Source organism: Oncorhynchus clarkii, unplaced genomic scaffold (assembly GCF_045791955.1).
Source record: "Oncorhynchus clarkii lewisi isolate Uvic-CL-2024 unplaced genomic scaffold, UVic_Ocla_1.0 unplaced_contig_13214_pilon_pilon, whole genome shotgun sequence".
In the NCBI taxonomy this organism is placed as follows: domain Eukaryota; kingdom Metazoa; phylum Chordata; class Actinopteri; order Salmoniformes; family Salmonidae; genus Oncorhynchus; species Oncorhynchus clarkii.
This window is the reverse complement of record NW_027259550.1, coordinates 128-27,500: the sequence shown is the minus strand read 5'-3', so window position 1 is coordinate 27,500 and position 27,373 is coordinate 128. Positions and strand designations below refer to the sequence as shown.

The 27,373-nt window shown below is 43.2% G+C and overlaps 1 protein-coding gene across 1 annotated transcript; it reads left to right on the top strand.

Moving 5' to 3' along the window:
- Nucleotides 1-145: 145 nt before the first annotated feature.
- On the top strand, nucleotides 146-25,254 carry LOC139400299 (nephronectin-like; the record flags this gene model as incomplete). The annotated part of the gene is made up of 9 exons (XM_071145268.1): nucleotides 146-329; nucleotides 2,382-2,501; nucleotides 5,322-5,456; nucleotides 6,342-6,464; nucleotides 8,043-8,540; nucleotides 13,403-13,492; nucleotides 15,497-15,592; nucleotides 16,308-16,570; nucleotides 23,761-25,254. Coding segments are annotated over 9 exons (1,620 nt in total), but the record flags the coding sequence as incomplete, so codon positions are not given.
- Nucleotides 25,255-27,373: the final 2,119 nt, after the last annotated feature.

The following is a 27,373-nucleotide window of genomic DNA, read 5'->3' as shown; positions in this document are numbered from 1 at the left end:
CTCTCTTTCTCCTTCCTCTCCATCCCCCACGCTACCTCCTATTGATTCCTCCCTTTCTCCTCCCTCCCTTTCTCCTCCCTCTCTTTCTCCTTCCTCTTCGTCCCCCACCCTACCTCCTATTGATTCCTCCCTTTCTCCTCCCTCTCTTTCTCCTTCCTCTCCGTCCCCCACGCTACCTCCTTCTGATTCCTCTCTTTCTCTCCCTCCAGACCTGAACGAGTGTGGTTTGAAGCCCCGGCCGTGCAAACACAGGTGCATGAACACATACGGCAGCTACAAGTGCTACTGCCTCAATGGCTATATGCTGATGCCTGACGGGACATGTGGAAGTGAGTGGAATGTCACATGACGTGGGTCTGTGTGGTGTGAACAGTGTGACGGTCTGTCCCTCTTCTCTTCGTTGACTCTGTTTGTATTTCTCTGTCTGTCAGTCTGTTGTCTCTTCATTTTTTCCTTTCTGTTTCACTCTCTCTCTCTTGCTTCCTATCCCTCACCTCAAATGTATTCACTCTTTAAAGCCATTAGAGTACTGTGCTCTCTCTCCAATTCTGAAGTCCATTTTCACATCCACGATTAGACCTTTGACCACACTACGGTCTCTCCTGCTATGATAAAATGTTTTGAGAAAAAAAGTCAACATCCCATTCTATCCACTCACCGTTACCGCTACAGGCAGGCTCTGGGGAGCCAACCCCAGTATGCATCCTAAATGACTATAGGCCATGGTCAAAAGTAGTGCACTGTATAAAGAATAGAGTGCCGTTTGGGACGCACCCCCAGTCAAATATGAAGTAGACGTGGACTTTAACCTTTGTATATAAAATGGGACTGTTATTGCTTAGCCCTAAAGGTATTCTGACTCATCCTGTAGAGGGGATAGTGTCTGTGCTTGCCCTCCAGTAACCGCTGATATTTTTATTTCTCTTTCCTTGCACCTTTTGCAACCACACGATCTTATCGAGAACCTTATAAAAGTGTGAAAGTGCTCACTTGGGTGTTCCTTTGATGAAAGCAGTAATGATATCGCCCCCACTTGAATGTGGAGGCCCCCTCTTTGAGCGGTAAGCTTGTTTTGCTTTTCTGTTTTGATTCTGGCGGCGGCAGAATTATTTACGACTTTTACCCATCAGGAACAAAAACCACAAGATACCCGTGGAGGTATAACATCAGAATATCCATGTGTGTCTACATACATATGTCGAGTGTCTACATACATATGTCGAGTGTACAAAACATTAAGAACACATTCCAAATTGCGTTGACATCAGAACATCCTCGATGCCTCAAGGCATGGACTCTGCAAGGTGTCCAAAGGATTCCTCAAGGATGCTGGCCCATGTGGACTCTAATGCTTCCCACAATAGTGTCAAGTTGGCTGGATGGCTTTTGGGTGGCGGGCAATTCTTGATACACACGGGAAACTGTTAAAAGCTTTAAAGATACTTCTTGAACCTTTCTCCTCCCCTTCATCTACCCTTTTTGAAGTGGATTTAACAGGTGACATCGATAAGGGATCATATCTTTCACCTGGTCATGGAAAGAGCAGGTGTTCCTAATGTTTTGTCCACACAGTTGGGAGCTATGTATTTTTTTAGGACACCTCAAGTATTTGTTGATCTTCCTCTCTCTTTCTCCTCTTCCTCCTCCTCGTCTTTGATCAACAGGCTACTCTAACGTTTTATCAGCCTGGCCTGCGTCCCTCCTCTCCTTCCTCCTTCTCGTCTTTGATCAACAGGCTACTCTAACGTTTTATCAACCTGGCCTGGGTCCCTCCTCTCCTTCCTCCTCCTTTCTCCTACAGTCTATTCCAGAGAACCTGCTGCAGCAACAAACGTAGCAACTTTCATGTCCTTTTTTGGAAATGTTGTGGAAGAGAAGTGGGGGGGGGCCTCCACACAAAGAAATTATTTTATGTTATTTTGGTGAGCAGCTTGAACTCCTGAACGACCAATGAGAATGGAACTACAGAGTGGTGTGTTCAGGACAAACAGGAGGGTGAGAGAAGAGAGGGTGAGAAAGGGTTGAAAGTGAAGTGAAGGGAGGGTGAAGGGTGGGTATTTTGTGAGTGCCAATATTCCACTCTACCTAGGTTGTGATCCAGAGAATATTGCTGTAATTAATCCTCACTGTGAGTCTTCCTGTGTCCACGCACCCGCTTGTGTGTGTGATCTGTGGTGTGTGTGTCCTTAATGTTTGCGTGTGTCTGTGTGTGTATGTGTGTGTGTGTCCTTAATGTTTGTGTGTGTGTGTGTTTATGTGTGTGTGTGTGTCCTTAATGTTTGTGTGTGTGTGTGTGTCCTTAATGTTTGTGTGTGTGTGTTTCTGTGTGTGCATGTGTGAGAGAGAGAGCTAGCTATAACCTGCTGCTGTATCCCCTCCAGATACCCGTACCTGTGGTATGGCCAACTGCCAGTATGGCTGTGAGGTGCTGAAGGGAGAGGTGCGCTGTCAGTGCCCGTCGCCAGGGCTTCAGCTGGCGCCGGACGGAAGAACCTGTGTGGGTATGTTCTGTTCTAGTGTTAAAAATATCAGCACGCACGCACATAAGCGCACACACACGCGCACATCCACACACACACACACATAAGATGTGTGAGCCTTATTCAATTATTCAACGCCAGAAGAAGCGTTACTTCTTTTCTTGTAATAGAAAAACGTGAGACGGGTGAGTTTCTTTCAGTCTTGTCAGCCTTTGAATTTGCTGAAGAGATGATCAAATGAAATTTGATTGCCACAGAGCTCGACAAAATACCTTTGGAAGCAATGAAAACACAAGTTAGAATATCAAATAAGCCCTTGAATGGGGAAGACAGCAGCAGGGAGAAGAACCTTCCTGTTGTTCTCAAACATTCTTCTTCACTTTCTGCTGGCCCGTTGGCATTCTGAATGTCCTTGACAACCTCAATGGTGATTCCCTCTCTCTCTCTGAGCTACTAATTACATTTTTACTACGTGGAGACTGCATAATGGCCTTTTTTAATGAAGGTGAATGCACTGACTGAAGTTCACTGGGAGAAAATGACCAGGGATCTCTCTCTCTCTTACATGCCACCACTCAGATGAGTACATTTCAGGTGGACAAATTGAGGCAGTTAATCCGTGTCACATCTAAATGCAGGCTCTGTCTATTGGCTCAGCTTAAATACAAGCTCTGTCTATTGGCTCAGCTTAAATACAAGCTCTGTCTATTGGCTCAGCTTAAATACAAGCTCTATTCGCTCAGCTTAAATACAAGCTCTGTCGATTCGCTCAGCTTAAATACAAGCTCTGTCGATTGGCTCAGCTTAAATACAAGCTCTGTCTATTGGCTCAGCTTAAATACAAGCTCTATTCGCTCAGCTTAAATACAAGCTCTGTCGATCCGGTCCTCCTCAGCTTAAATACAAGCTCTGTCTATTGGCTCAGCTTAAATACAAGCTCTATTCGCTCAACTTAAATACAAGCTCTGTCGATTGGCTCAGCTTAAATACAAGCTCTGTCGATTGGCTCAGCTTAAATACAAGCTCTGTCGATTGGCTTGGCTGAGCCTTAAGGCGATGCACTCTAGTTGCAGTTTGAGACAGACTCAGGGGAGGCAGTGGGGGTGTGGCTTTAAAACAGAGGTACATCAATCATTGTTGTGGAAGGAGAGAGAGGTTTCTAGCCCAAAGGTGTTACAATGGCTCTGGAAATATTTGAGGAGACCTCTTCAACCCTTTTCAGAAAGAGGATGGGTTTTTTAATGGAAGAGGGTGTCTGCTTTAAATCAATACTATGGTGAAGGGTTACCAGTGTTAGCAATTTATGTTATTCTTCAATAACACAAACTCCAAAGCAAATCAGGGTGAGATCGTCCTCTCAAACTCTGCATGGTGAATTTATCTTCAAAATATTCTTATACCAGAGAGAGTTGATAGCTGTTCCAGGGTAGGATGATTTGGATGAGTTATATGGGGTGGCAGCGTAGCCTAGTGGTTAGAGCTTTGGACTAGTAACCGAACCGTATCAAGTTCAAATCCCCGAGCTGACAAGGTACAAATCTGTCGTTCTGCCCCTGAACAAGGCAGTTAACCCACTGTTCCTAGGCCATCATTGAAAATAAGAATTTGTTCTTAACTGACTTGCCTAGTTAAATCAAATATGTCTGGTCCAGTCTAGCTCTCTTTGTTATTTTGTGTTGTTCCTCTGGCAAGTGAAGAGGCCCATGGCAAGTCCATGTCAAATCCCTCAAAAAATGGGTACATAAATCTGAAATGCTGCAATCTTTTGACAGGCCATGGAGATTGAGAGGCGAGAAACATGTTGAGGACAATACGCTATGATTAACGAGTCATCCTGGGATTAATGAGTGCTGATTAATGATTAACTCCTGGGATTTTTGGATTGTTCCAGAAACTAGACAGCTTCATATTTCATTTATCCCTCTCATAAAAATGGCCAATTAATCAAAGGGTTTGTCGGCAGAAAAAACAGCTATGTAGAACTGAATATAAGCCGATAAACACTAAATATGAAGTGATTGAATGAAACAGCACTGCTCTTTCTAGGCAAGCAGTTATTTTCATGGGTAGGTTTTCGGACAGAAAAGCAGTGATTGATTGGAAACCTTGTATATATTTTGTCCTGTTGTAGGCTACCCTATAGTATGCATCCATCTTTCTCTTAGACTCTCCATAACACTCGGTAAGTTTCAAGTTGGCGTAACTGTCAGAGTGGTTTCCCTCATGCAACATTTTACAGCACATTAACTCAGGGTTTTAAGTGAAAAAAGACTCAGTCCTTTAGTCCTTTCAATGTATTCCTGCCCATGTAACTACAGAGGTGGTTTGAGTCTACCCTGACGGAGTAAGCTGTTAAAACCTTCACCACTGTGGTGTGTATTGTTCTGATCATAGGATTTAATACATAATCGGCTTTCGTTCGTGTTTGAATAAACCCAAAGGAGAGAAAAGAAGAAATAAGGAGAGAAAAGACCTGTGAAAGAGAGGAAATGCTGTTATTTTGAAAGATGCAGATGAACCTGTAGGGTATAGTTATATATGTATTCATGTAATACCTATATGTGTTGATGTGTTGCTAGCCAACCTAAGCATACACGAAGAGACATGTATTTCCATTGATTTACATGGATATATACGGCTTTGGGAGAGGTGAAACTATATGTTTATTAATAAAGAATGGAAACTAGCTAGCTGATTAAACGATGGTATTTATCACATGTATTGAATCAGAGCCATGATATTGTACAGCCCTTCCTTCTTAGCATTAATGCCTCTCCTTCTAAGTATTAATAAAGACTCAACTATGAACTGTAGTTTCATCTGTAATGTTCTTACTTTCAGACGTGGACGAGTGTGCGACCGGCATGGCCACGTGTCCCCGGTTCCGTAAGTGCGTCAACACATTCGGGAGTTACATCTGCAAGTGTCACGAGGGCTTCGACCTGCAATACATCAACGGGAAGTACCAGTGCGTAGGTACGTAATGAGGTCATCCAGGCTTCCGCACGTCTTACCTGGGGTTTAAGGGTCAAAAGGTCAAAACGGGAAGGCTTGTTGAGATGTTTTGACCCATCGCCGAGTCATTGCGTCTGGAGCGCAGGTGTTGTTTTTACATTCATCATTTTAAGAGAGAGATAAGAAGAAAGAGAGAGAACGAGGGAGGAGAGAGAGAGAGAGAGAGAGAGAGAGAGAGAGAGAGAGAGAGAGAGAGAGAGAGAGAGAGAGAGAGAGAGAGAGAGAGAGAGAGAGAGAGAGAGAGAGAGAGAGAGAGAGAGAGAGAGAGAGAGAGAGAGAGAGAGAGAGAGAGAAAACACGGCATAACCTTAATAAATCCTGTCAAATCTCTTAGCATCTTCTCTGAACAAATCACATGCACTCTTTAATCTTGAACAGAGAAGCATTCAGTAAGTCTATTGGAATGACGCCTCCTCTGTTCTCACGCCTTTGAGATGTGTCAAAAATTCAACACTGTCAGTTGTGAAGTGTTCACTAAACTCCTCATAACGTATTATCTGAATGGGTGAGGGTTTTAATGAACTAACAAGCATTCTTCGTAAAGTATTCAGTGTACTGATTCTCTCTCTTCACTCTAATAAATAGCACTTCCACTAATAAAAGGAGACGTTGACGTAAACGCTGAACTCCCTCTCTGAGTGAAGGGGAAATTAACCTTGGCCAATTAGCATGCTGTACTTCTGCTGCCTTTCACTGTGTTTATGTGCTATGCAAGAGCTCTCTTTTCTTTCTTTCTTTCTGTCTGTCTGTCTGTCTGTCTGTCTGTCTGTCTGTCTGTCTGTCTTTCTGTTTTTGTCTCTCCCCTCCCTCCCTCCTACTCAGCTATGTGGTTCTCCTGTCTTTCAGATGTGGATGAGTGCTCCTCAGGCCAAAACCAATGCAGCAGTTTCGCCACCTGCTATAACACGCCTGGTTCCTACAAGTGCAAGTGCAAAGACGGCTACAGGGGGATGGGCCATGACTGCAAACGTAAGCTAGGCCACTGAATGGCCCCGCGGCCCCTCTCTTTTTTAAGGGGACAGGGCCCTTTTTTTATTTTCTTTGGTGGTGTTTTTTGAAGGCTGGACGGTGGACCAGATTACGGGGTAGCAAAAGTAGTCTGCAACCTAAGAGCAAGGGGCTGAAATTCTTGTCTTCGCATGAGTGAGATAACCCCGCCCCTTATCGTCTAGTACGGCCATCTTTATCTTTAAAGACAGTCAAACGTTTTCCAGACGTCAGATGTCTCTTTCTTTTTCTTCTTCCTCCGGCTAGTGTCTCCTTCCTCTAACGTGATAGACCACTCAGACGCCTGTGTGTCTCTTTTGTCTTTGTTGTTGCTGTTCGCACAGCGGCTCAATGGCAAAAATAAAAGTCATCTATTATCATGATATATCCCCAGTAGTTGAATATTTTGACTGAACTGCTGTACGCCAGTCAGTGTCGGCATCTCAAATTGCACCCTATTCCCTATACAGTACACTTTTTTTGACCAGAATGCTATACGCCCTGGTCAAAAGTAGTGCACTTTATAGGGAAAAGGGTGCCGTTTGAGATGCTGCCAGTGTAGCTAGCAGCACACAGAACCCCTCCGCCCGCCAAGACCACTAGCAGAATCCCGACACTGGTATTTGAAACAATCTGTCGCCCTACCGGTGTGATACAGAAGTGGCTCAAGGGGGAGGGAGTTGATTTGCGATATCCTATTTGTGTGTCACATGCTGTATCAAAGCCCCTCCGTAACCCGAGAAAGCTTGAGCCGAGACTCTCTTTGAGAAGCTCCACACCCCTACCCTCACCCCCCTTCAGTCCTCAATCATGGAGCCCTTTTTCCTCAAGTCGTCCCTAAATGCCTTTTCTATTCTGCCCTCCGACCTGTGGAATGTGAGGACAAACAATAGATGGGTCTTTGTCTGCCTACATCAGAGGCTTTGGGGGTGATCCTGAGTGCAGGGCTTTTTCTAGGTGTGGTTGGTATCACTCCACACATGAATACCAGCTAGCTGGTTGTCTGGCTGGCTGTCTGGCTGGCTGGCTGTCTGGCTGTCTGGCTGGCTGGCTGGCTGTCTGGCTGGCTGTCTGTCTGGCTGTCTGGCTGTCTGGCTGTCTGGCTGTCTGGCTGGCTGGCTGGCTGGCTGGCTAGCTTAGGGCTGAGAACTATGACTGCTCTAAAGTGGAAAAAGTGGAAATGAATGTTAGAAAATGAGTCTTGATATAAGGGGGTGATTTGGTTTCAAAGATCAAATATTTTAAGTCCCTCAATGAGGGGGAGTATGCTTTATGGATACAGAGATAAAGCTGGTTGCTTGTTTACGCAGGTAAAGTCATTGCAGATGAAAGAGCTGGCCTTTCTTTCCAACGGTCAGTTGGTCACTGCAGTCACCACTTCTTTATGCCTCATTAACACCAAAGAAGTCAGGGTCGTGTTCATTAAGCACCAAACTGAAGAAGAAAATACACTGAAACGGAGGGACTATCTGGACACCTCCAATTAGAACCGCACATTTGTTTCCATTGCAAAACATTGTAAAACATTTTAATGTTGTTTTATGTTCTTTTCCCTTCCAGCCATTCCCAAGGTGGTCATCGATCCCCCCAGGTTCCCCCCAAACCACCACAACATTATCCCTGACTCGGACCACAAGAGGACCACCACCACGATCCGACCGCCCATGACCGCCAAGAGAGTCGCCCCCACTGCCCCCAAAAGAATCACAACCACTCCCAAACCAACGACCACTACTACTACAACTACTACTAGAGCACCTTCTACAACCACACTACCACCTCCCCCACCTCCTCCAAGGACGATGCCCCCCGCCCCTCGGAAGCCAGTGGTCCCCACGAGACCACCAATCATACCCACCAGGAGACCCCCTGTAGTCACCCGTAAGCCCTATGTGCCCCCACGACGTCCCGCCATCACCTCTCCACCGCCCCCCACCCCCAGGACCCCACCCTACGTGCCCACACGCCGCCCGCCTCCCCCAAAACAGCCCGTGCCGGTCACCCCAGTGGACAACACCATCGAGAAGGAGGTCACCAAACAGAGAGGTGACGTCCACAGTAAGTTTGGTTTTTGTCTTTCTTGAGGTTTACATTGACTGTTATGCATAGTGTGTGTGTGTGTGTGTGTGTGTGGCATCCATAAAATTCTGTATGTCCACCTCAGCTACTTTTCAGCAGATTTGGTTAAAAAGATAAATCATTTTCACTGACAGAGAGAGTCAAGGGTGCGCTCCGACAGCGAAACCAGATGGGTGGGGCTTAAGCTTAATAGGGTGTGAACGATGCTGAATGGGTGTAGACAAAGAAAAACTCTCACTAGATAGCAAAACATTTAAAGGCGATATTCTCAAAATTGAGTATACAAGTTGATCAACTTTCAAAGCAGAATTACTTTCCCATTGTTCCTCCTGCAGTGTATGATATACCATTGTCTAGTTCTGAGTCTCTACTTTTATCTAATGTAAAAAAAAACACAATTTCAAATTTTGTTACATAAGACCGAATCCAGGTGGTGAGTCCCATATGCGGTCAATTTATCTTGATAAGATGCTTGGCAAGTTTCTGCCAACTGGATGTGACCATTTACTTATGCATGCATTTCTTTCATCTGGTTCGTAATATATCAGGCATGATTGTGAAATATGTCCATCCAACCATTCCCCATGACGGAATGAAAACACTTTGTCTTTCTGTCAACTAATCAGTTGTGAAGCGGTCCAGAGAAAATCAAGTGTGTATTATTATCTTAACCCGTTTTCAACAGAAACTGGAGAACATCTGAATGCCATTGAACTGAGGGGGATTGTCAGTCTTTTTCTATCTAGGCCAGTACGGGGGGATAGAGGCCAGAGAAACATTATTATCACACAGTTAAGGGCTGGTAGAGAACTCAAGATGGAAGCCATACTGGCTCATGGCTTTTGGGGGAACATTCAAGGTCATAGCACAGGCTCACCATGTGATAATACCACTTGCTATGCAGTTATTGACAATAATTCACCTAGTTGCAAAAAAATGCAGACTTGGTACTAGTCTCACACCTTTATTCTCATTGGTCCAGACTTGACCTTACACAGTTAGCCTGCACTATAACACACTAGCCTGTTGCCAGATCTGTCTTGCCAGCTCCAATGGTCAGTGTGACGTTATATTGTTCTGGAAAGACAGCACAAACAGATCTGTAATCAGACTAATATAATACTGGATCACAAAACACCTGGAAATCCCAGTGCCCATTTGAACGCTGTTGATTAAAAGTCATCGCCAAGGCCCTCTGACATCAATAGGCTGTGAGGATGAAAGGGTGGCGGTGAAGCAGCCATGGTGCATGCTGGGAGGTGAGTTAGATTGTGTTTCCCACCGACCTAGCCAGATGGCCTCACATAATTATAAAATGTAAAAAACGAGCGGGTAGATTACATTCACATCAGTTTGCGTTATTTGGAGGAAGACGTCCATATACTCAGCTGAATAGCCTCGGAGAAGGTCTTTGAAATGCCTTGCTTGAATGAGATGAGAGGGAGAGGAAAGGACGATGCCCCGGCCATATCAATAGAATATTTTCATTGGATTTGTGATTCAAGAGGACAAGAATGAACGTCAAAGCATAAGGACGACACTGTTGTCAGGATTTCTGTCCTTTGCAGAAGCTTGAATTAGACTTGGGCTCTCGAGTGGTCAGCAGTCTAAGGCACTGCATCTCAGTGCTAGAGGTATCACGACAGACGCTGGTTCGATTCCAGGCTTTATCACAACAGGCCGTGATTGGGAGTCCCATAGGGTAGTGCACAATTGGCCCAGCGTCGTCGGGTTTGGCCGGGGTAGGCCGTCATTGTGCCTAGTTAAATAAAGGTTAAAAAAATATATATATTTTTTAAGTGGTTCAGAACTTGGAAGCATCAGCTTGTTTGTACATTTTTGTTTACTTTTAGTAAAGTTAATGAAGTAAAACGTTTTGTAAAGTAAAATAAAAGTTGTAGTACTTTTAGCTCATAATTGGAACTCTGTAGATTGCCCTGTGATTGTCTTGTTGAGGCTGTGCTGCTCCGTCCAGGTGGAGCTGATGCCAGTCATTGAGGAAGAGGGATTGAACCACTTTCTTGGTCCTGTTGGGATCCTTTTGCAGATCCTCCCTTCCATTCATTCCTTGAAGTGGTCGCAGCAAAGAAATACCCCAGGAAAACTCTGTCTTCTTACCCACACAAACATTTCAGAAATGTGCCACCATCGACTAATCAAATTCCTCTTTAAAGGGATCGTTTTCCAGGTTTTTATCCCAATCCTAATTTATTTATTATCTCAAGAGAGTAAACACAGATATTCTGGAGTGATATTGTTGCAATATAAGTACGATTTTGGAAGAAAAGTGTTTTTCCAAATTTGTTTGTCACAGGTTCATACTCACATCCCATTGTTTACTTCACACGGCTTTCCATAAAGCTTTTATAAATTCCAATACAAACACTTAACTTCTCTGGAGGTAAGAAAACAATTATGAATTGGGTACAAATCCAGAAAATGACCCCTTTAAGAAAGAAACTTGTGTGTTGAAAAAGCCTGTGCTTGGCTTGGTTAGCAGAGTATGTGAAAATCCCCTCTTGAGCTTTTAGCCCCGTCAACTGCCCAAATATTTGCCACAGAATTAAACAAGACAGGGTCAAGAGGAGCGCCAGCGACAAGGACGGCTAACACAGTGGAGTAAATCAGATTTATTAAGCGTGGGAGTGCAGCTGCTGGCCGAGGGAGATTGATTCCCTGAAGAAATACTTAGCCCTTTGTTTCTCGCAGTGTAAAGTGGCACGGTACAGTATAGTGTCCAACTGCCATGGACTTCAGTAGGGCAGACCTGGGTTCAAGTTGTATACTGAAAAAATATATCAACGCAGGATGCAACAATTTCAACCATTTGACTGAGTTACAGAACATGTAAGGAAAGCAGTCAATTGAAATACATTCATTAGGTCCTATTCTATGGATTTCACATGACTGGGCAGGGGTGCAGCCATGGGTTGGCCTAGGAGGGCATAGGCCCGGCCAATCAGAATGTTTTCCCCCACAAAAGGGCTTTATTACAGACAAATACTCCTCAGTTTCATCAGCTGTCTGGATGGCTGGTCCCAGATGATCCTGCAGGTGAAGAAGCTGGATGTGGAGGTCCTTGGCTGGCGCGGTGACACGTGGTCTGCGGTTGTGAGGCAGGTTGGATGTCCTGCCAAATTCTCCAAAACAACGTTGGAGACGGCTTATGGTAGAGAAATTAACATTAAATTCTCTGGCAACAGCTCTGGTGGATATTCCTGAAGTCAATTGCACGCTCCCTCGAAACTTGAGACATCTGCGGCATTGTGTTGTGTGACAAAACTGAACATTTAAGAGTGGCCTTTTATTGTCCCCAGCACAAGGTGCACCTTTGTAATGATCCGGCTGTTTAATCAGCTTCTTGATATGCCACACCTGTCAGGTGGATGGATTATCTTGGAGAAATGCTCACTAACAGGGATGTAAACAAATTTGTGCACAGCATTTGAGAGAAATAAGATTTTGTTCGTATGGAACCCTTTTTGGTTCCAGGTAGAACTCTTTTGGGTTCCATGCAGAAGGGTTCTAATTGAAACCCAAAAGGGTTCTACCTGGAACCAAAAGGGGTTCTTCGAAGGGTTCTCCTATAGGGAAAGCAGAAGAACCCTTTTTAGTTCTTGGATTGCACCTTTTTTTCCTAAGAGTGTAAAGTAGCACACTCAGCTAATGTAGCTCCTAGGGAGGACCCCCCCCCCCCCCTCCTTGGCCTGGATACGTCTATAGCCTGGATGCCTGGCATTGCTGGAGAGCCTGGTGTCTTGCCAGGGAATATGTGCACAGCCCTCTGCTTTGGCTGGCTGGCTGGCTGGCTGGCTGGCTGGCTGGCTGGCTGGCTGGCTGCAACAATTTTAGGTCAGAAGTGGCCCAAGCTAGCGGCTAACACTGCGGTAAATGAAGTAGACTGCTAGGACACAAGGTGGGGTGGGAGAGCCAGGGGTTAGTATTCAGAGGTCAAGTGTCGCGCCTGTGGAACAGTTTCAGTGTATCATACCCTGATTGAGGTGTTGGCAGTTATGTTTTATCAAGCCTATATTTCTTTGATGATAACATGCGTGTTATCACCAGATTTTGTCATTGTCAAAATATCAATTTCCAACTTAATCTAAACATCATGTTTGACAAGTTAAACCTGGTCAATAGACCTTTGAGTGACGTTGAGCTAGACAAGAAGTACTGTACATGTTTCCATTTGACCTGTGACCTTTTAGGCTTTGGGGCGGCTTGGCATTTCAGTATATTAGGCAGTATGACCACAGTTATATCAGTAGAGACTGAGGGTTATTTCAGTAGTGGCTGTGTCACTGTGCCACGAGAGAAGGGCCCCAGGGTAGTGTGTGCGTGCGCACGTCACAGCGTTTACACGACAGTTGCATCAGAAACAGCTGAAGACCCCTCCCCCCACACACACACACACCTCCACCACACCCCTTGCTCTGTGGCTACCAATCATAGGGTCTGAATTAGCAGAGTTGAGTACAGTAGGCAGAATGGCCCTAATATGTGAACCCGTTTGTAGTACAGTGTACTGCAGTGTTTGAATATATTTTTGCTCTAATTCAGGTGTATTTTGTCTCTATCCAAATGATATCGTATCGTTGAGGGTTGAAATTGATTTTCATGCTCTTATATAGCGTTGGTCAAACCTGTCTGAGAACGTATTCAACTGTGTGTGAATTTGATTAACAGCCAAATATCCCAGAGGATATTGCTCTTCTCCCTACTATCTATCATTATCAACAAAATGGGTATTTTTTATTCTCTGTCAATGTAGCACACACACACACACACTTATTAATTTCCCTAATACCTCTTGATTTGGCCTTTTCTCTTTGCTCCCCTAGTTCCACGTAACCATGATCACAACACCGTCTTGGGGGTCGACTTTGACATTGAGCTGGGCAACACGGCCGACGAAGCGAAGGATGACGCAGGTAAACAGAAACATTTGTCAAACACTAACCATCTCCACGCTTCCTAACACTTCCTACAGAGGACGTAACTCAAACGATGATGAACGAGTTACGTTCGCCAGCCCAGATTCATTTCGGTTCTGCAACGCTTTAGAAAAAGGCTGCGGAGGGAAAGGTATGTTTGTGTGTTTTTGATCCACTGTCACGGGAAAGTCACAGATTAAATTCATCCTGCTTGTTTATATGACACCTACCCAGAATGCATTGCTTCATGATTGACTGATTGGTTGAGTTGAAGGTTTAATGTAACGACCACAGGAGGTTGGTGGCACCTTAATTGGGGAGGACGGGCACATGGTAATGGCTGGAGTGGAATGAGTGGAATGGTATCAGCAACATCAAACACATGGTTCCAGCCATTATTATGAGCCGTCGTCCCCTCAGCAGCCTCCACATGTGGCAGTTAGACAAACACACACACGCTGACACACACACACACACACACACACACGCACACGCACACACACACACTTGAATAAGGAAGAGCAGTGTACTCTTTGTACTTGAGAACGTTATCCACCACATCTGGGGCTTGCTTATGTGATTTATTGATGTCAATAAATTGCCAATTAAATTGCCTAATGATTCCACTATGGGTTTATTTTGGCACGCCGTACATGATCGGATCAGCGTTTTGGAGTGAAACAGTGCTTTCATTGGCTCAGAGAATGATCCTGCTATGTGCTTTTCACGACCCAATGTTCAGGGTCAAAATGATGAGCGCTAGTTTCATCTCAAGACACAATTTGTACTTGCGACACATGAATTATTATGGCTTATGTCCGAAACAAATAACTCAAATTCAAAATGATCATTTGTATCCGATTACTCACTGTCATGACCACAATGTATTTGTTGATGGTTTATGCGGAGTGGCTAAATTAAATGATATGGTGGCTGACACACTTCGATGAACACACACACACACACACACATACAGAACACACGCGCACGCACAGATGCAAATGCACAATGCACTCACATAAACACACAAGCATACACATACACGCGCACACACAAATCCACACACAGTTATCATCAGATTTATTTTGTGAAATGAAGGCTTACTTCGCAGGCAATTCAGATCAGTTCATTCCCATTTCATCCATCACGGCGCTCTCAGTCCACCACTCTAGAGAAATCAATATTTATTGTTCTGTAATAACTTGTGCGTTCACCACCTTTCTTTCACATCTTCTGTATGTTATTTCATGTACATAAGAGAGAATGGAAATGATGCTGCACCCGTTGGAATCAAAGGCACACAGCAGGAGGGATGTGAGCTACGTTCATGCAAGGAGAGCCTTTGTGTGAGCTACGTTCACGCAAGGAGAGCCTTTGTGTGAGCTACGTTCACGCAAGGAGAGCCTTTGTGTGAGCTACGTTCACGCAAGGAGAGCCTTTGTGTGAGCTACGTTCAAGCAAGGAGAGCCTTTGTGTGAGCTACGTTCACGCAAGGAGAGCCTTTGTGTGAGCTACGCTCACGCAAGGAGAACCTTTGTGTGAGCTACGTTCACGCAAGGAGAGCCTTTGTGTGAGCTACGTTCACGCAAGGAGAGCCTTTGTGTGAGCTACGTTCACGCAAAGTGAGCCTTTGTGTGAGCTACGTTCAAGCAAGGAGAGCCTTTGTGTGAGCTACGTTCACGCAAGGAGAGCCTTTGTGTGAGCTACGTTCAAGCAAGGAGAGCCTTTGTGTGAGCTACGTTCACGCAAGGAGAGCCTTTGTGTGAGCTACGTTCACGCAAGGAGAGCCTTTGTGTGAGCTACGTTCACGCAAGGAGAGCCTTTGTGTGAGCTACGTTCAAGCAAGGAGAGCCTTTGTGTGAGCTACGTTCAAGCAAGGAGAGCCTTTGTGTGAGCTACGTTCAAGCAAGGAGAGCCTTTGTGTGAGCTTAGTTCAAGCAAGGAGAGCCTTTGTGGGGTAAAGGTACTTGAAATATGTGAAACATTGTTGTTTAAATTCAGAGGCTGGCTACCTGAGCTGCTCCTTTGATAACGGCCTTTGCGGTTGGATCCGGGACAAGGATGGTGACCTGCACTGGGAGACAACACCGGACCCATCTGGTAAGAACCACAGTTCACTTTTTTAGACTTTAATTTTTGCTAGCCAGATTAATGCAAAGCGGATTATTCTGGACATTGTTACAAACGGTTCAGATAAAGCAATATTTCCTCAGGGAAGGCAAAAATAAGATACATAAGATAAGATACCCTTTAACCTCACTTTTGCGTTCAGATACTAACATTTTAATGATAAGCACAGAAGTTTTATTTTCATATGAGAACATTGGCTCTAAAAGTGTGTTGCTGGTTTTACACAGGAAGGTCTGATCCTTGGTAGAACTAGCTGTGGTTATTATTCATTGATAAACAAATGCCTTTTGAAGAGACTGCATTATTCAACAGTATTCAAAACAAAACACTTGATTACAGGCAGACAGTTGGTTCAGAGAAAACAAGATGTGTGTTTTTTTTGCAATGGTTCCACTCAATCATATGTCAAGAGTAAATTTAATTCAGCCTAGTCTGACTCTATTTAGTAGTATAACTTTATAGTCCCAGGAGGACATTTTGGGGGGTTTTCGGCACGAATTTCAATGAGGACAATATTCTGTAAAATGGAGCTGCCGATATCAAAAGATGAAGCCATCTGATTGAGACACATCCATCTGAAAACTAAAACCAGTGTTCTAGCATCTCCTTCATTTCCAAACGTTTTCTCCAATTGAACGCTACCCTGATTGTAATATCACTTTCTCTTCCTCTTTCCTCTCCACGGGTGGAAAATACCTCACCATCCCTGAGGTGAGCGACAAGAGGAGCGGGCGAGGGGCGCGCCTGGTCCTCCCGTTGACTCCTCCCTGGAACGACGGTAACCTGTGTCTGTCGTTCCGCCACAAGCTGGCAGGACACCATGTGGGTATGCTCCAGGTGTTTGTGAAGAAAGGGAAGCAGTACAGCCCGGCCGTGTGGGGAAGGACGGGGGGTAGCGGCTGGAGACATACCCAGATCACGCTGTGGGGCACGGGACTTGAGAGTGTGAGTATACAGTAGTGTATATACAGTATATATATATATATATATATATATATATATATATATATATATATATATATATATATATATATATATATACAGTGCCTTGCGAAAGTATTCGGCCCCCTTGAACTTTGCGACCGTTTGCCACATTTCAGGCTTCAAACATAAAGATATAAAACTGTATTTTTTTGTGAAGACTCAACAACAAGTGGGACACAATCATGAAGTGGAACGACATTTATTGGATATTTAAAACTTTTTTAACAAATCAAAAACTGAAAAATTGGGCGTGCAAAATTATTCAGCCCCCTTAAGTTAATACTTTGTAGCGCCACCTTTTGCTGCGATTACAGCTGTAAGTCGCTTGGGGTACGTCTCTATCAGTTTTGCACATCGAGAGACTGAAATGTTTTCCCATTCCTCCTTGCAAAACAGCTCGAGCTCAGTGAGGTTGGATGGAGAGCATTTGTGAACAGCAGTTTTCAGTTCTTTCCACAGATTCTCGATTGGATTCAGGTCTGGACTTTGACTTGGCCATTCTAACTCCTGGATATGTTTATTTTTGAACCATTCCATTGTAGATTTTGCTTTATGTTTTGGATCATTGTCTTGTTGGAAGACAAATCTCCGTCCCAGTCTCAGGTCTTTTGCAGACTCCATCAGGTTTTCTTCCAGAATGGTCCTGTATTTGGCTCCATCCATCTTCCCATCAATTTTAACCATCTTCCCTGTCCCTGCTGAAGAAAAGCAGGCCCAAACCATGATGCTGCCACCACCATGTTTGACAGTGGGGATGGTGTGTTCAGCTGTGTTGCTTTTACGCCAAACATAACGTTTTGCATTGTTGCCAAAAAGTTCAATTTTGGTTTCATCTGACCAGAGCACCTTCTTCCACGTGTTTGGTGTGTCTCCCAGGTGGCTTGTGGCAAACTTTAAACAACACTTTTTATGGATATCTTTAAGAAATGGCTTTCTTCTTGCCGCTCTTCTATAAAGGCCAGATTTGTGCAATATACGACTGATTGTTGTCCTATGGACAGAGTCTCCCACCTCAGCTGTAGATCTCTGCAGTTCATCCAGAGTGATCATGGGCCCCTTGGCTGCATCTCTGATCAGTCTTCTCCTTGTATGAGCTGAAAGTTTAGAGGGACGGCCAGGTCTTGGTAGATTTGCAGTGGTCTGATACTCCTTCCATTTCAATATTATCGCTTGCACAGTGCTCCTTGGGATGTTTAAAGCTTGGGAAATCTTTTTGTATCCAAATCCGGCTTTAAACTTCTTCGCAACAGTATCTTGGACCTGCCTGGTGTGTTCCTTGTTCTTCATGATGCTCTCTGCGCTTTTAACGGACCTCTGAGACTATCACAGTGCAGGTGCATTTATACGGAGACTTGATTACACACAGGTGGATTGTATTTATCATCGTTAGTCATTTAGGTCAACATTGGATCATTCAGAGATCCTCACTGAACTTCTGGAGAGAGTTTGCTGCACTGAAAGTAAAGGGGCTGAATAATTTTGCACGCCCAATTTTTCAGTTTTTGATTTGTTTGAAATATCCAATAAATGTCGTTCCACTTCATGATTGTGTCCCACTTGTTGTTGATTCTTCACAAAAAAATACAGTTTTATATCTTTATGTTTGAAGCCTGAAATGTGGCAAAAGGTCGCAAAGTTCAAGGGGGCCGAATACTTTCGCAAGGCACTGTATATATATATATATATATATATATATATATATATATATATATATATATATATATATATATATATATATATATATATATATAAACTCAGCAAAAAAAGAAACGTCCCTTTTTCATGACCCTGTCTTTCAAAAATAATTAGTAAAAATCCAAATAACTTCACAGATCTTCATTGTAAAGGGTTTAAACACTGTTTCCCATGCTTGCTCAATGAACCATAGACAATTAATGAACATGCACCTGTGGAATGGTCGTTAAGACACTAACACCTTACAGACGGTAGGCAATTAAGGTCACAGTTACGAAAACTTAGGACACTAAAGAGGCCTTCTACTTACTCTGAAAAACACGAAAAGATGCCCGGGGTCCCTGCTCATCTGCGTGACCGTGCTTTAGGCATGCTGCAAGGAGGCATGAGGATGCAGATATGGCCAGGGCAAGCAATGTCCGTACTGTGAGATGCTTAAGACCTATGGGCACAAACCCACCGTCGCTGGACCAGACAGGACTGGCAAAAAGTGCTCTTCACTGACGAGTCGGGGTTTTGTCTCACCAGGGATGATGGTCGGATTCGCGTTTATCGTCAAAGGAATGAGCATTACACCGAGGCCTGTACTCTGGAGCGGGATCGATTTGGAGGTGGAGGGTCCGTCATGGTCTAGGGCGGTGTGTCACTGCATCATCGGACTGAGCTTGTTGTCATTGCAGGCAATCTCAACGCTGTGCGTTACAGGGAAGACATCCTCCTCCCTCATGTGGTACCCTTCCTGCAGGCTCATCCTGACATGACCCTCCAGCACGACAATGCCACCAGCCATACTGCTCGTTTTGTGTGTTTATTTCCTGCAAGACAGGAACGTCAGTGTTCTGCCATGGCCAGAGAAGAGCCCAGATCTCAATCCCATAGAGCACGTCTGGGACCTGTTGGATCGGAGGGTGAGGGTGAGGGCTAGGGCCCCCCAGAAATATCTGGGAAATTGCAAGTGCTTTGGTGGAAGAGTGGGATAACATTTCACAGCAAGAACTGGCACATCTGTGCAGTCCATGAGGAGGAGATGCACTGCAGTACTTAATGCAGCTGGTGGTCACACCAGATACTGACTGTTACTTTTGATTTTGACCCCCTCCCGTTTTGTTCAGGGACAAATTATTCAATTTCTGTTAGTCACATGTCTGTGGAACTTGTTCAGTTTATGTCTGTTGTTGATCTTGTTATGTTCATACAAATATTTACACATGTTAAGTTTGCTGAAAATAAATGCAGTTGACAGTGAGAGGGATGTTTCTTTTTTTGCTGAGTTTATATATACTCTATCGTTCAACATTTTGGGGTCACTTAGAAATGTCATTGTTTTCCATGAAAACACGTGAAATTAGTTGCAAAATGAATATGAAATATAGTTAAGACTTTGACAAGGTTATAAATAATGATTTTTAATTGAAACAATAATTGTGTCCTTTAAACTTTGCTTTTGTCAAAGAATCTTCCATTTGCAGCAATTACAGTCTTGCAGACTTTTGGCTTTGTAGTTGTTAAGTGCCGTCCACAGGGTATGGCATGGCGTTGCAAAATGGAGTGATAGCCTACCTTCTTCAACATTTACCCTGTATAAATCTCCCACTTTTACCACCACCAAAGCACCCCCAGACCATCACATTGCCTCCACCATGCTTGACAGCTTAACACCATGCTCCTCCAGCATCTTTTCATTTTTTTTGCGTCTCACGAATGTTCTTCTTTGTGATCCGAACACCTCAAACTTAGATTTGTCTTTCCATAACACTTTTTTTTCCAATCTTCCTCTGTCCAGTGTCTGTGTTCTTTTGCCCATCTTAATATTTTATTTTTATTGGCCAGTCTGAGATGTGGCTTTTTCTTTGCAACTCTGCCTAGAAGGCTAGCATCATGGAGTTAACTCTTCACTGTTGACGTTGAGACTGGTATTTTATGGGTACTATTTAATGAAGCTACCAGTTGAGGACTTGTGAGGCGTCTGTTTCTCAAACTAAACACTCTAATGTACTTGCCTCTTGCTTAGTTGTGCACCGGGGCCTCCCACTCCTCTTTCTATTCTGGTTAGAGCCAGTTTGCGCTGTTCTGTGAAGGGAGTAGTACACAGCGTTGTACCTTCAGTTTCTTGACGATTTCTCGCATGGAATAGCCTTAATTTCTCAGAACAAGAAAAAACTAACGAGTTTCAGAAGAAAGGTCTTTGTTTCTGGTTATTTTGAGCCTGTGATCAAACCCACAAATGCTGATGCTCCAGATACTCAACTAGTCTAAAGAAGGCCAGTTTTATTGCATTTTTAATCAGAACAACAGTTTTCAGCTGTGCTAACATAATTGCAAAAGGTTTTTCTAATGATCAGTTAGCCTTTTAAAGTTATAAACTTGGATTAGCAAACACAATGTGCCATTGGAACACAGGAGTGAGGTTTGCTGATAATCGGCCTCAGTACACTTTTGTAGATATTCCATTAAAAAAATCAGCCGTTTCCATTTACAATAGTAATTTATAACATTAACAATGTCTACACTGTATTTCTGATCAATTTGATGTTATTTTAATGGACAAAAATGTGCTTTTATTTCAAAAACAAGGACATTTCTAAGTGACCCCAAACTTTTGAATGGTAGTGTATATATACAGTTCCAGTCAAAAGTTTGGACACACCTACTCATTCCAGGGTTTTTCTTTATTTTTAGTATTTTCTACATTGTAGAATAATAGTGAAGACATCAAAACTATGAAATAACACACATGGAATCATGTAGTAACCAAAAAAGTGTTAGATTTTATATTTGAGATTCTTCAAAGTAGCCACCCTTTGCCTTGATGACAGCTTTGCACACTCTTGGAATTCTCTTCAATGTCTGGGTTAGGGGAGAGTTTGGCCTGCCAGAATTTCCTTGTCACATCGTGCTCTAGCGACTCCTTGTGGTGCGCCGGGCACATTGGTGCGGCTGGCTTCCTGGTTAAGCAAGTAGTGTGTCAAGAAGCAGTGAAGCTTGGCAGGGTTGTGTTTCGGAGGACGCATGGCTCTCGACCTTCTCTCCTGAGACGAGATTGTAACTATAAATTGGATATCACGAAATTGTGTAGAAAAAGGGGTTAAAGTAAATAAAAAAAGTAATAATAATAGAGTGTAAAGCAGTATAAAGAAGTAGAGTGTAAAGAAGTATACAGTAGTATAGAGAGTGTAAAGCAGTATACAGTAGTATATAGTGTAAAGCCGTATACAGTAGTATATAGTGTAAAGCCGTATACAGTAGTATATAGTGTAAAGCCGTATACAGTAGTATAGAGAGTGTAAAGCCGTATACAGTAGTATATAGTGTAAAGCCGTATACAGTAGTATATAGTGTAAAGCAGTATACAGTAGTATGTAGTGTAAAGCCGTATACAGTAGTATAGAGAGTGTAAAGCCGTATACAGTAGTATATAGTGTAAAGCCGTATACAGTAGTATATAGTGTAAAGCCGTATACAGTAGTATGTAGTGTAAAGCCGTAAACAGTAGTATAGAGAGTGTAAAGAAGTATACAGTAGTATAGAGAGTGTAAAGCAGTATACAGTAGTATATAGTGTAAAGCCGTATACAGTAGTATATAGTGTAAAGCCGTATACAGTAGTATAGAGAGTGTAAAGCCGTATACAGTAGTATATAGTGTAAAGCCGTATACAGTAGTATATAGTGTAAAGCAGTATACAGTAGTATGAAGTGTAAAGCCGTATACAGTAGTATAGAGAGTGTAAAGCCGTATACAGTAGTATATAGTGTAAAGCCGTATACAGTAGTATGTAGTGTAAAGCCGTATACAGTAGTATATAGTGTAAAGCCGTATACAGTAGTATATAGTGTAAAGCCGTATACAGTAGTATATAGTGTAAAGCCGTATACAGTAGTATGTAGTGTAAAGTCGTATACAGTAGTATATAGTGTAAAGCCGTATACAGTAGTATGTAGTGTAAAGCCGTATACAGTAGTATGTAGTGTAAAGCTGTATACAGTAGTATATAGTGTAAAGCCGTATACAGTAGTATATAGTGTAAAGCCGTATACAGTAGTATATAGTGTAAAGCCGTATACAGTAGTATGTAGTGTAAAGCCGTATACAGTAGTATAGAGAGTGTAAAGCCGTATACAGTAGTATATAGTGTAAAGCCGTATACAGTAGTATATAGTGTAAAGCCGTATACAGTAGTATGTAGTGTAAAGCCGTATACAGTAGTATGTAGTGTAAAGCCGTATACAGTAGTATGTAGTGTAAAGCCGTATACAGTAGTATGTAGTGTAAAGCCTTATACAGTAGTATGTAGTGTAAAGCCGTATACAGTAGTATATAGTGTAAAGCCGTATACAGTAGTATGTAGTGTAAAGCCGTATACAGTAGTATATAGTGTAAAGCCGTATACAGTAGTATATAGTGTAAAGCCGTATACAGTAGTATGTAGTGTAAAGCCGTATACAGTAGTATGTAGTGTAAAGCCGTATACAGTAGTATATAGTGTAAAGCCGTATACAGTAGTATATAGTGTAAAGCCGTATACAGTAGTATAAATACAGAACACCTAATATTAAGTTGCACCCCTTTATTCCCTCAGATCAGCCACAATTCTTGGACTCAACAAGGTGCCGAAAGTGTTCCACAGGGATGCTGACACGTGTTGACTCCAATGCTTCCCACAGTTGTGTCAAGTTGGCTGAATGTCCTTTAGGTGGTGGACCATTCTTAATACACACGGGAAACTGTTGAGATTTAAAAACCCAGCAGCATTGCAGTTCTTGACACACTCAAACCGGTGCGCCTGGCACCTAGTACCATACCCCGTACAAAGGCACTCAAATATTTTTTATCTTGCCCATTCACCCTCTGAATGACACACATGCACAATCCATGTCTCAATTGCTCAAGGCTTGAAAATCCTTCCTCTCCTTCATCTACACTGATGATTGAAGTGGATTTAACATGTAACAAAATAAGAGATCATAGCTTTCACCTGGTCAGTCTATGCCATAGAAAGAGCAGCTGTTCCTAAAGTATAAAACAGTATACAGTAGTATGTCTGACACCACACCTGACTTGTCTTTGCCATCTGTGACTGACCTTTAACAACGACTGATACATTGGTTATTGGTGTGTGTGTTTGAATCATGGTTGTCCTCAATTGATGTTCAACTACTACGCTATGGAGGTTCTATGATTGTCGGAGATGGCGAAGTGCCCAGGTGAAGAGCTCTCTCCTGGTGAAGGGCTTTCTCCCTGGCTAACCATCGATGCCCCCCTCCTCTCAAGTCATACCAGAGACTGCCTTTCCATACCACCTCTGTCTGAAGCTGACTAGACACCATTCACATTCCATTTTGATAATTAGTCGTACCTGTTTTTTTTTTGTTTTTTTTGCTTTGAGATTACATTTTGTAATCGAAAGTGCTATATAAGCGAAATAACCTATTTATTGTGCTGTGTTGTTGTTCCCAGGTGATTCTGAAGGGCGAGCGCGGGCGTGGCCGGAGCGGAGAGATGGCTGTGGATGACATCACCTTGAGAAAAGGTTCCTGCACCGAGGAGCACAATCTGAGAAGACATTAATACACACAGCAGAGAGAGACAGATATGGAGAGAGAAAGAGAGAAGTGGAGAGAAGATAGAGCCCAGGGAGGAGCAGACTCTGATTGGACCCCCATAGAGGGTCCAAGAGCACCTCTGGGAAGAAGGGGCATTTCTCTCTGCCTGTCAACCAATAAGAAGACCGCACCAAACCTGCCCACCAACAAGAGGACTGCAACAAACCTGTCCACCAATAACTAGACTGCACCAAACCCTTCCACCAATAAGAAGACTACCCCAAACCACAGGGGAGAAAGAGGGTCCACCATGTGATCCCCCACCACCCCTACCCACTCTCTCCAACTCTCCATCACCTGGTTCCTCACTATTGACCTGTGCTTGCCCCTGGTAACCCTGGAAACGTCCTTGTGATCACTGCCACCCAGCCAATCACACCGCCCAAAGGCCTCCATCGATGTTTCATCATCTTGCTTTCATATTTTAGTCTGAAGCCATATCTGATTGTTTGCTATCCATCATTTAGATTGTATAAATGTTTTAACCTGCGTCGTGTTCATTATGTACCAAACAGGGAAAAACTGACTGAAACAGGGAGGGACTACGAGGGCTTGTCCAATAAGAAACAATTATTTACATTTTCCGTTGCAGAGCATTTGAAAACATTTCCTGTTCTGTGCCCTAATGAGCAGGACCCAGGGACAACAAGAGAAGACACCAACCTGTAATGATAATGGGGAGAATGAAAAATTCAAACCCTGCTCCGTTTATTTAGACAAATCAAGTTCTGTAAAATTAGCGCTGAGGCACTCGTATGTTACTATTGCTACAACCGTATGCAAGTTCACATGATAAGCCATTATTATCTGAATTCTGAATTTTAAGATTGACCGTGATTTCTCTCTATGTGCTTTGTTCTATTAAGTGCAAGCTGGTTGTACTGGCGATGACAGTATCAACGATTTCTGGCTCTCACCCAGTGTATTATTGTAAATGTAGTCGTGTGTACATATTCTAGAACACTTTCATGCTCATATTAAGCTGTGTGGTTTATACGTTTATGTAAATTCAGACTTATGTATTAATTGGAGTTGAAAAATGTATGGTTTTCGTTTGTTTCTATAATTCAAGATCAATATATGGATAAACATTTGAACCTTGTGGGAATACAAGGCTGTTTACAGTACATAAATGATCATATCTGTTCATGCTTTATGTTGAATTACTAGATCGCTTCCTCAGTAGTTTTTTAACGTTTCGCAGTACACAGTTGCATTATTGTGCCATCTGCCATAATGAAGGTTCTGATCTGTTGGAAATTCAAACTGTACTATATGCATGGATCTGTTTACCAAATTCTCATAATATACTCAGCCAATGATGTAAATAAAAGGACATTGACTGATACATGTTTGACTAAGCGTGTCATTGTCATGTTGTCTTTGTCTTTTCTGTGTGACACACTTTTACATCAAATCTAAAACAAAAAAAACAACGCTTTAAGTGAGAAGCTATGTTGCTATGTTGCAAAGGAGGTTGGTGGCACCTTAATTGGGGAGGACGGGGTTGTGGTAATGGCTGGAGCAGAATTAGTGGACTGGTATCAAATACATTAAACACGTGGTTTCCATGTGTTTGATGCCATTCCATTCGCTCCGTTCCGGCCGTTATTATGAGCTGTCCTCCCCTCAGTAGCCTCCTGTGCTATGTTGGTCTATTGTACTTCAAACAATGTGTATGCAGGTTGCTTAGGATTCAAACCTTCTCAAACAGCCTAATTAATACTATTTGAGGAGGTGTGCCCACAATAATGTAATTTGTACCGCACACAAGTTCAAGTATTGGATTCTTCACACACCACACTAATACCATTCCACTACTTTTTCAAGATTTTTAATTACATGAAAGGAAGCTTTACTTTTATACTTACAATACCATCATGATTGAACTGTTTTGTCCTGTAATAATGTGGTGCCTGCCTGTATTTCCATCAACCATTATTTTAGCAATACATGTAATTGAGAACAAATTTTTTTGGGGGGGTCAGTAGGTTCCCAACATAAGTGGTGGTGTGTTGGACACAGTCACTCATATATAGAGGTCTATTCATGGGTTGCATGTTTGTCACAATATTGTTTTGAACGCTCATTTTGGGTTGATGCCCGACTGAGCATTCTACTGAATGCATCGTCAATGAGCCCTGATGAAGATTTCTTCCAAAGTGCATTACAGTTGCTTGGAAATACAATGACATTCAAAAGGAGGCAGATAATTAGTAGGAAAACCTTTTGTCATCATTTTGTCGATCAGGAGCTCTACTGAGGCAGTCCCGTTAGATCTCTTATGTACAGACAAGTTATATTTGCATGATTTAGCTTATTCGTTCATCATTAACGTTTGCTTCATTCATGTGACTGACCAATACTGGGTCATGCATGTGACAGACCAATACTGGGTCATGCATGTGACAGACCAATACTGGGTCATGCATGTAACAGACCAATACTGGGTCATGCATGTGACAGACCAATCACATCAATCACATCAATCACATCACATCACGAGGCTTCTTCTCTCTAAGCAGAGACCTTGAAACTGAGAGATCTTTCATTCTCAAAACAAGAGTCTGGGAGTACTCCCAAATTGAAGTTACTAAAATGTTCCATCACATGGGAAAGACAAAGCATTTGAGTGCCTTTGAATGGGGTATGGTAGTATGGTAGTTTGTGTCAAGAACTGCAAATCTGCTTGGTTTTTCACACTCAACCGTTTCCTGTGTGTATCAAGAATGGTCCACCAGCCAACGTAAAACATCTCTGGAAAGCCTTGAAGTCAGCATGGGCCAGCATCCCTGTGGAATGCTTTCGACACCTTGTAGAGTCCATTCCCTGACGAATTGAGGCTGTTCTGAGGGCAAAAGCGGGCGCAAGGTGTTCCTAATATTTGGTATTCTCAGTGTGTATATAATACTGTATATACAGTACCAGTCAAACGTTTGTACACACCTACTCATTCCAGGGTGCACCTACTCATTCCAGGGTACACATACTCATTCCAGGGTACACCTACTCATTCCAGGGTACACCTACTCATTCCAGGGTACACCTACTCATTCCAGGGTAAACCTACTCATTCCAGGGAACACCTACTCATTCCAGGGAACACCTACTCATTCCAGGGTACACCTACTCATTCCAGGGTACACCTACTCATTCCAGGGTACACCTACTCATTCCAGGGTACACCTACTCATTCCAGGGAACACCTACTCATTCCAGGGTAAACCTACTCATTCCAGGGTAAACCTACTCATTCCAGGGAACACCTACTCATTCCAGGGTACACCTACTCATTCCAGGTAGACACTCCTACCCATTCCAGGTAGACCACTCATTCCAGGTAAACACCTACTCATTCCAGGGAACACCTACTCATTCCAGGGTACACCTACTCATTCCAGGGTACACCTACTCATTCCAGGGTACACCTACTCATTCCAGGGTACACCTACTCATTCCAGGGTACA